The following is a 9,987-nucleotide window of genomic DNA, read 5'->3' as shown; positions in this document are numbered from 1 at the left end:
CGCCTTCCGATCTACCGTCTACGGCCAAGAGCCTAAGAAATTTAATACCGCTGTCACTTGTTCCACAGCGACCGTTGTGATTGGGTTCATTACGTTTGAAACAAACTGACACCATTCATTTCACTGGTTGTGGACACCTATCTAAATGGGCTGTAAATGTGGCCTTTGGGGGCTACCATTCAAAGACAAAGACAACTGTTACTAGTTGATTTGGGCCTGAACCCGTCATTAATGGGCCGTTCATACCATTTTGGGCCTGTCGAGTTCGCTTGGGTCGTCGCCGCCCCGAGCTCATGACACGAGCGGCAGGAAGCAGTGGCTGCGCCGTCCCGTCCTTGCGCTGCTACGACAAGTCCGCCCAAGTGGGTCACTCGTCACGCCCATCTCATTCCGTCGCAGCGCCGTTGCGGACGCAGGCAGACACGCAGGCTCAGGCGCAGGCAGGAGCTCGCCCTCCCCGCCTTGCCTGTGCGTGCTTCCACCTCGTCAGTCCCCCCGCCGCCGCGCCGCCGGCCCCTCCACCTACCCTCGGCGCCCGCCCGCCCGCCCTGGCCCAGCGCCCCTGCACGTCTGCCTGCCCCCCTCCTCCGCCGCCGCCGGCGATCGCGGGCGGCCGCCCCAACGGGTGAGTCACGGAACTCGTCTCTGGATCGCTTGGGCCCTCGCCAGATCCGATCCGGCCGCGGGTGGCTGCCGGTTTCTATCCCGGTGCTGGGGCACGCTGCTAGATCTTACTGCTTGGGGGGTAGTTGCCGTTCGCTTGGATCGACGGTTTGGTGGGTTGCGATGCCGGGTGCCGTTAACCAGGGAAAACTGGCGGCTTTGGCTCGTTGCTAGGATGGAATTGCCGGTTCGTCGGTTGTGATTTGGTGCAGTGTGGGTTGGATGAATGGTGGAAAGCTAGGATTGAGTTTTAGCCTTTTAGGGCTCTTTGTCTTCGCGTGTTATATTATAAGATGTTGGTGTTGTTCGTGGATTGGTAGTGACCTTGCTCCAAGGTTTCAGTTTAGAGGATGTCTTCGTCTTTTAAGGCATGGTATTCCTAGCTGAGGAGCTGGAAACCTATTTTTGTACTCTTCTGAAAATGAGAATGTTGCCTTGATGTCCAGCATGGCAGTGCATTTCCATTTTTTCTTTATTGGTTTGATGTCGCAGCGTTAGTTTGCAAGCTAACTTTTGAACCTTTCTGCAGGCCGAGGTTGCATAGAGCCATAGAGGTGCTGGTATCTTACTCCGCTGCTGGTTATGCTATCTGCTTATGACTGCAGTTTCCCGAACTTCTCCCTGCTTCTTGCCCCTGGTTGGTAAAATTGTGTAATAACTGCTGCCCTGACTGCGAAAGACTCAACTATGCGTCTTTCTTCTTCTCTTCAAGATCTGCCGACCTTCTCTAGAATTGATGCTTTGGAAAGGGGCTCTAGTGTTGGCAGTGATCTGAGCTCAGGACGTGCAAAACCTGTCCGCATGCTTCAAAGAGATGGTGCTGTCGCAAGCTTTTCCAAAGAAAGAACACCCCCATCATCACCGACAAATAGAAAGAAATGCATGAGAGCAGCTGGATGTGCTATTGCACTGAGCTTATTGGTGTTCTTTGCATATGGTTCTTGGAGATATTTCCATGTGTTCCTCTCTGAAGGAAGCTCTGAATACTTTGTGGTTCTTGATTGTGGCAGCACTGGTACAAGAGTTTATGTCTATGAATGGCATCTTAATCATAATGACGCAAATGCATTTCCTATTGTTTTGAAACCTATAGGGAATGCTCCTAAGAAGAAATCTGGTAAATTAACCCGACTATATCAGCGAATGGAGACAGAACCTGGATTGAGCAAGCTTGTTCACAATGAATCCGGATTGAAGAAGGCAATAGAGCCCCTTCTTCAAATGGCTGAGAAATTGATCCCTAGACATGCACACAAACACACTCCACTTTTTCTTTATGCTACTGCTGGTGTCCGCAAGCTACCTAGTGCAGATTCAGAGTGGCTCCTGGATAAGGCCTGGGATATTCTGAACAATTCATCATTTTTATGTAGTAGAGACAGAGTTAAGATCATTAGTGGCATGGATGAAGCTTATTATGGATGGATAGCTCTTAACCACCACATGAATATGCTTGGCACCTCATCATCTAAAATGACATATGGTTCACTTGATTTAGGTGGATCGTCATTACAGGTTACATTTGAGAATGATAAATCAGTGCAGGATGAGACAAGCATTCGTCTGAGTATTGGTTCAGTTGATCATCACCTTAGTGCTTATTCTCTTACTGGTTATGGGTTAAATGATGCATTTGATAAATCTGTAGCACATCTAGTGAAAAGGTTGGGAGCAGCAGCTAGTAATGGCAAGGTTCAAGTCAAACATCCCTGTCTACAGACTGGATACAAAGAAGATTACACTTGTTCTTACTGCCACCCATTAAAACAAGATGGAAGTCCCAGTGTTGGTGAGAAGAACACTGGCAAAGAGAAGCAGGGAATAGCTGTTGAACTGGTTGGAGCACCTCAGTGGAATGAATGTAGTGCTCTTGCAAAAGTTACAGTCAACCTTTCTGAGTGGTCCAGTGCAAGTCCAGGGCTTGATTGTAACATTCATCCTTGTGCTCTTGCTTCTAACTTTCCCCAACCACATGGTCAGTTTTTTGCTATGTCTGGCTTCTTTGTGGTTTTTAAATTTTTTAATTTGACTGCTGATGCGACTCTAGTTGATGTTCTAAAAAGAGGTCAGGACTTTTGTGAAAAAACATGGAAAGTTGCAAAGAGCAGTGTTCCTCCACAGCCTTTTGTAGAGCAATATTGCTTCAGAGCTCCTTATATTTCATCACTACTGAGAGAGGGATTGCAGATTAAAGATAGTCAGGTGATAATCGGCTCTGGCAGTATTACTTGGACTCTTGGAGTTGCTTTGTTGGAGGCTGGTCAGGCATTATCTTCACGACTAGATATTCAAGGATACCGAATACTGCACTGGGAGATAAACCCAAATATTCTCATAGTATTGTTTCTGATTTCAATTGTGTTGGTCATATGTGCCATACTTTGCGCCAGCAATTCAATCCCAAGATCATTCCGCAAGTCTTATCTGCCACTTCATAGGCATAATTCTGGAGGCAGTTCTGTTCTTGGTGTGGGATTGCCTTTCAAACATTTATGGAATCCCATTAGTTCAGGTATGTGCAAGTGTGTTTTTCTGTTTTATGTTCCTGCCATCTTTGTTTCTCCCCTTCTGTATAAAGTTAACCTACCATGTAAGGACTACACTAGTTGAATTATTTTCACCATGGTTGGCTTCTAGATACACTTTTTTTTTAAGACAAAGGGTTCTTAACTTGTTTGGTTGGAAAGCGACTTGCAATTTTGTTTTTTTAGAAAATGGAAGAGACTCACGCTTCTGTGTCTCCGCACACAGCTTTCTTGCCATTTTGTTAGTTTCGTATATTCTACTAACCTTCTAGGAATCAACTTTACATAGAACTGTTGTGTGGTGCAACTTGCAGGACATGGGACTTTTCATGTTCACTTCAGTTTACTTGTTACAAAATGCCATTTGAACTGAACTTTGTAATGTTACCTCAGATGTACCTTATATCACATTAATCCTTGTGACTCTTTTCTACAAAATGATACACACAGAATGAGTATATTTTTCATCACATGAATTCAAACTAAGTCCTTTAAAAAATTGTGAATCTTACTTTCTTTACTGTAGCTTAGCTTAGATAATCAAACATTTGAATTTTCTTAATTTTGCAGGTGATGGAAGAACAAAGACACCACTGAGCCCTACTGTTGCTGGGTCAGATCCTCATCCATTTGGTATGAACCATGGATTAGGAGGCAGCAATGTTCAGCTTATGGAGTCCTCAAGGCAATCCTTGGGCGCCTATCACAGCTATTCTGTTGGGAGCTTAGGTCAGATGCAGTTTTCCAGTGGTGTGAGGAACCCTAGCCGAGGTCAGACTACACTTCAAAGCCGGAGGTCGCAGTCAAGAGAAGATCTCATTTCTTCAGTTGCTGATATTCATGTTCCAAAAGTGTAGTATTGCGTCACAGAATGACGACTAGAATGAGATCCTATATGCCATAACAAACTCTGTAAATAATAGCTCCAGAGTTCAAACTGCTTGATTTCTTCTCTAATCAGAAGTCAATTTTGTCGGTCCACTGACACTTCAATGAGGTTTAGGATTCATATAAATGAACTTATAACTATCCTGGACATGATACATCCATTCATACCATTGTATGTGCCCAAGAACATACCATAACAGTAAGTTCTAGTAGTGTACCGGAAGATATATTTATGCCGTTCACCAGTATGGTTGACCGTGTCTACAACCTGCAAGTTTGTAGATCGATTGTGCTGCAATCAGGCATGTTTTTTTTATTGTTTTTATCTGAGACATAATAAAGGTGCATGTGGTCTCATGTATTGTTGTACCCTCTAGGCTCTAGTGGCTCTGTGAGCCTCCTCTTCTTTCCTGGAATGTCTTTTGGCAGGCCACCTTGTGATATCAATTGAAATCATGAAACAGAAACACTGACATCAGTTCTACTGGATTATCCGATTGCGTCCTGTGCAGGCACATTTATTGATAATTTTTGCATAGAATCTACTTCGATGACCCTGAAAAAATCAGTATAGGAACATTTGTGCTCCTGTTTCCCCCGTTGAGCGGAGTGTGATCTCTCTGTCTTGTACACATTGCTTGTGGTTGTGGCTCGTTTCAGGTTCCATTGGCCATTGCTCGCGCGGCGTGTCTCCTGCCTCCTCGGTAGTTTTCCAAAACAAGGCCCTCTACTAGCAATAAATTTTCTTATCCTCGGTACAGTGCACGCGTTTAAAATATTAGGACTTTAGGAGTAGGGCCTTGATCTACAGTGCATTTTAATGTGAATGAGAAAATCCAGGTTCTTGTTTTTTTAGAAAACACTCAATGCCTTGTTTGGATGTTATCAAATTCAGCTCAATCCACATGTACTGTGGTTGTTTGGGTTGAAATTTAGTTTAAGTTTTACCCCTATCTATCCCAACACATATGGATTCTTACGAATCCGACTACATCCGAACCAGGACAAATGAGATTTTATGGAAGATTTTGTGCCAACAGGCACTGCGAAAAAAACGTGAGCACCAAGGAAAACATTTTTTTCTGTTAGGGCGGTAGAACTCACGTAGAAATTTCGAGTGGTTCCGTCAAATAGCTTTTTAGATTATGTGATGTTTCTATTGAAAAGTGATACTATGCTGATTTTGTGCAGTGATCATCTGAAATGAACAAAGAGTTGGAAGCTAAAAAATAACTTCTCCTAATTCACACCTTACAATTACACGTAAAACATTTTCAGTTAGAAAATTATTTCTCTCAGATAATCATCTTTCCCGGAAAATAACATGTCTTATTCTAACAAGCTCTCGTGATGCTCTACTAGTAGTTTCTTATGGCGTTGGCCTCTAATCAGCCTGTTTGCTTGCTCGTAAACGATCGTAAATTTCCAGCCAGGAACAGTGTTTTTCTCTCACACCAAACCAGCCAGCAGTAAATAATCCACGATACGATACGGCCTCCCGAACAGGCTGATTATTTTTTATACACTTCAGTTATAGAAAGGTTAATATATAGGAAATTTTATGCCTGTTCAAGGACACGTCTCTGACTCTGACATGTGGGCTCATCGGTCAGGGTAAGAACCAAAACAAAACTAGTGGCGCGACTTGTGATCTTGTTCACATGTCGACCCTACGATACGACCGAAGCACCCGCAGCACGAATCGTGACGCAGATCAAGCAAACCCTAACTGCCAACCCTACTATAAATCTTTCTCGCCTGGCCTCACTCCCGCAGCCGCCGCCGCCCTCGAAGTCGAAGCCCGTCGCTTCCGCCCCCCGCAGCGTCGCCGACCCTCACAGCCGGTCTCCTACCTCCGCCGCCATGGGGTGAGTCTCCCCCTTCTCGTTCCGGCGTCCTGAACCCGTGCTCGTTGTTTCGAGGCGTTCCTTTGCCGTAATCAAAGCCTCTGTTTTCTTGCGTTGGTGCGTAGATTTCGCCGCGTGGCCTGTGATTTAGCCAGTTTTCTTATGTGATTAGAGAATGGAATCGGGTTACAGGCGAAAAGCAAAATCCGAGCTTATTGACGGTCCAGTGCTGATCAGATTATACACCGTCAGTGCTAAACATATTCATAAGCTACACCAATCCGTTGCCGCTGTGTAGCCATGCGCTCCAGGATTCAATCGCTTGGATCCATGAGGTTATGCGTGGTGGCATACAAGTCCTCTGTTAAAGGGGTATCGGACGTTTTAAGAATCTCCTCTTCTGGGTTGATCTGTTTTGTTCATATTTACCATCATTACGATGTGAGTGGTATAAAAAGTATCATGTCAGTGACTCATGTGTTAGTGACACGGTGTAAGATGTCATCCGTAATAATGGTAAATATGTAAATGCCCCGTTTTGTTATTGTTAGGTTTTTTACTGTGACCTTTTGTTTTGGAGTACACAACCATGTGTTTTATGTAGTTTCAACACATGAATTTTTTTGCACCATAGGATTAAGATCCAACAGCCTCCACTCTTCTTCTACCTCCAGCCTCCACAGATCACAATTTTTTTTTCATATGGAAGGACAAATCACAGATCCGCCGCCACCACCGCCACTGCCATGGCCGGCGCGGGCGCGGGTGCGGGCGCTGGGGCGTGCTCGCCGGTCGCCGGCGCCTGCGCCGGTGGTCACCAGTGAGAAAGAAAGAGGGAGAGAGATACAAAAAAATCCATGTGTTTTTTATGCTAAAACACATGTGTGTTAGTATAGCATTTCTGTTTTGTTATGATGTTACCAGTGAGCGCTAGTCGTCAGTGGATGTACTTGTTTGGTCTAGCTAAAAGAATGGATTTGTGTGTAGCTTCTGTTTACAGTTCTACTAGATGGAATGATGTCTGTTTGCAACACTGATACAATTCTTTCAGTACTGAATGGTTTACATTGTTGCATTTTTATGAATGATTGTATCATGTTGTTGTGCATTTGCTACATGATTTTAGCATGGTAGGGTGTATCATGGTGCACATGTTTATGCAATGGACATGGAGACTTGTGGTCATGAGTTGCAGAACCAGTGATTTATGTCTGAGTTCAACATATTGTTCTTGAATTTGCATCACAGGAAGACACGCGGTATGGGAGCTGGGCGCAAGCTCAAGACCCACCGCAGGAACCAGAGGTGGGCTGACAAAGCATACAAGAAGAGCCACTTGGGCAATGAGTGGAAGAAACCCTTTGCTGGATCATCTCATGCCAAGGGCATCGTTCTGGAGAAGATGTATGTCAGATATGGGAATGATTTGTGCTTTTATTATCTTGTACTTTATGTGCTTGGGCTAAGGTTTGTTGCTTCCATTGTGTAGTGGTATTGAGGCCAAGCAGCCGAACTCTGCCATCCGTAAGTGTGCCCGTGTTCAGCTGGTGAAGAATGGGAAGAAGATTGCTGCCTTTGTGCCGAATGATGGTTGCCTGAACTACATTGAGGAGAATGTATATGTTCCTTGACCAATTTTCTTTGCAATGATTAAAAATCTATGTGATGAAAAAGCTAACCATCTCTCTTGCTGTAGGATGAGGTGTTGATTGCTGGATTTGGTCGTAAGGGCCATGCTGTGGGAGATATTCCTGGTGTCAGATTCAAGGTTGTGAAGGTATCTGGTGTGTCCCTGCTTGCACTCTTCAAGGAGAAGAAGGAGAAGCCAAGGTCTTAGATTCCTTTCGATAGTCAAGAATGGAGTAAACTGCCAAGGCTCTATTATCAAACTTAAAGTTGTGCTAGCAACAGAGATGTTAATTCTGAGCTGTATTTTTTTGTTGACTTTGCTATCGAGAGTTTTGTTTCCATTCTGAAGATATTAATATGCATCAGCATGTGACGGGTTCAGTGAGCTGTATGTTTTGATATTGTACTAGAAACCCAGGCGCGGCTTTGCCGTGCCCTACTAGATCGTTCAGTTATTGGAGTCCATCGTAATAACTTAAAGCAAAAGGTAGAGAGGTCATCACTGATAAGTTATGTTCTGCTTTTGGTGCTACATCCTGTGCTTCGCCTTTGCTCTTCATTGTCAATAATAATAAACAACAGATCTCAAATGGAAATGAGCTCCAAATAAATACAAAATAAAAATAGTTTTTTTATCATAAAAAATCATGGATTTAACAATAAATTGCACGATGGTGTGAAATAGCACACTGCATAAAGGTTATATATTATAATTACTAAAGTAGCTAAACAGAGCAAGATGAATGATTAGATTTTCCAAAGCAATTCCACTGTTTTTCTAGAATTACCCACTTGACAATCAAGGGTTAAAATGACACACTTTGTACAATGGTGGAATTGCCATACTCATTTTGGGATTACTTCTGATTTTCCTGGCACTACTATATGACATTTTGCTGTCCATTGTTGCTTTTAGTCTCTCTTTTGGCAATAGCCGGATTTTGTCGTAGTTTTCTTTAGTTTTTTCGCTTCTGTTTTTCTTCCTTCTCGCCTAGGCAACCTTTGGTTACCTAGTGTTGAGCCATTTGTTGTTTGGTTCGGTGTTGTCTACTTCATCTTAATGAAATACGTGCTACATGGCATGTTCTTGAAAACAAAATATTTGGCATGGTTCTATAAACGAAACCCAGTACGCAGATTAAAAATAACAAAAAAATGGTAATGAAGTATAATATGATTGAAATGCAATCAAATTATTTAAAAAAATTATAAATGAGATACAACAGGTTAGGAGGTAATTATACATACAAAGAACTGATTTGTTTAATATACAGCAAGCAGGTGCATAACGAATTCCCTGATGCTCTGACATTTCAGTTTCAATAGTAGGGTCCTAAGAACTTGGGCCATGTTTAGTTCCCCAAGATTTCAGAATTTGGCATTATGCAAAAAGAAGATTTTCCGTCACATCAAATTTTTGGTATATGTATGGAGTATTAAATGTAGACGAAATCAAAAACTAATTACACAGTTTGATTGTACTTTGCGAGACGAACGTTTTGAGCCTAATTAGTCAATGTTTGGACAATTATTACCAAATACAAACGAATTGCTACAGTGTTCGCCGTCACATCGAATACTGTATGGAACGGCGATTCGGCAGCGAACTAAACGCGGCCTTGCGGCCTTGACTGAATATGAATATATGAATAGTATAGTAACAAGCAATGCTTATTTAACACGTGATGACATGGAAAGCACAAAGGGCATTAGTACCACAATACTAAGAAAATGATTTTTTTTTTTTTTGATTTTGCATATGGAAACTAATCTGCACCTGGTTTCTAGCCATTTGTACAACAAACTCAACTGGTGAAGGGATATTTAGCTCACTGATCTAACTGATATAACTAAATACCTAAGCTGTGTACTTAACTGTTAATGGAAATGCAGATCAAGGAACTATAAAAGGTTTTGGAAAATAGATTATTGCAGGACTCTCCAAGGAGAGGAAGCGAGAACTCTGAGGTGAAGATAACGGCACCACAGCGGGCAGCTGACGGGAGCGGGTCCGGGGACCGAGCTAGGCGGAACGTACTGGTGCCAGTAGGCAAGCGCCTGCTACCATGGTTGCCACATTAAAGATGGCAACGGCACAGAATGCCCGTATGCCCGCGGGCATGGAACTCGATGGGCAAGGATACGGGCACCACTTCTTGCCCGCGGGCACGGGCGCGGGCACCATCCTAAACCTAGAGGATAGTTCTTCGCGGGCAAAGAAATTTGCTATCCTCGCCTGCTTATCCGCCAGACCCGCTCCACAGGTCTGACATGTGGGACCTACAAGCAAATATATGTATATATACATGATTTGTTGTGAATATGTATCTTCGTATCTCTTGTAATGCACTATGATTTATGTATATGCTCAACCTGGCGGGCACACGGGCATGCCCGCGGATGGAGGGCGCGGGCGTGGTTTGTTACCCGTGGCG

The 9,987-nt window shown here is 43.5% G+C and overlaps 2 protein-coding genes across 2 annotated transcripts; both read left to right on the top strand.

The window, feature by feature from the left end:
• Window positions 1–376: 376 nt before the first annotated feature.
• LOC136511590 (probable apyrase 7) lies at window positions 377–4,324 on the top strand. The gene is made up of 3 exons (XM_066505634.1): window positions 377–625; window positions 1,193–3,175; window positions 3,759–4,324. The coding sequence occupies exons 2-3, from the start codon at window positions 1,351–1,353 to the stop codon at window positions 4,043–4,045; spliced, it is 2,112 nt and encodes a 703-aa protein (XP_066361731.1). The 5' UTR covers window positions 377–625; window positions 1,193–1,350; the 3' UTR covers window positions 4,046–4,324.
• Window positions 4,325–5,800: 1,476 nt separating this feature from the next.
• LOC136513372 (small ribosomal subunit protein uS12) lies at window positions 5,801–7,994 on the top strand. Its single transcript, XM_066507375.1, has 4 exons — window positions 5,801–5,944; window positions 7,172–7,327; window positions 7,413–7,539; window positions 7,620–7,994. The coding sequence occupies exons 1-4, from the start codon at window positions 5,940–5,942 to the stop codon at window positions 7,758–7,760; spliced, it is 429 nt and encodes a 142-aa protein (XP_066363472.1). The 5' UTR covers window positions 5,801–5,939; the 3' UTR covers window positions 7,761–7,994.
• Window positions 7,995–9,987: the final 1,993 nt, after the last annotated feature.

Source organism: Miscanthus floridulus, chromosome 16 (genome assembly GCF_019320115.1).
Source record: "Miscanthus floridulus cultivar M001 chromosome 16, ASM1932011v1, whole genome shotgun sequence".
NCBI lineage: Eukaryota > Viridiplantae > Streptophyta > Magnoliopsida > Poales > Poaceae > Miscanthus > Miscanthus floridulus.
The sequence above is the reverse complement of the archived record's forward strand: the minus strand, read 5'-3'. Positions and strand labels throughout refer to the sequence as shown.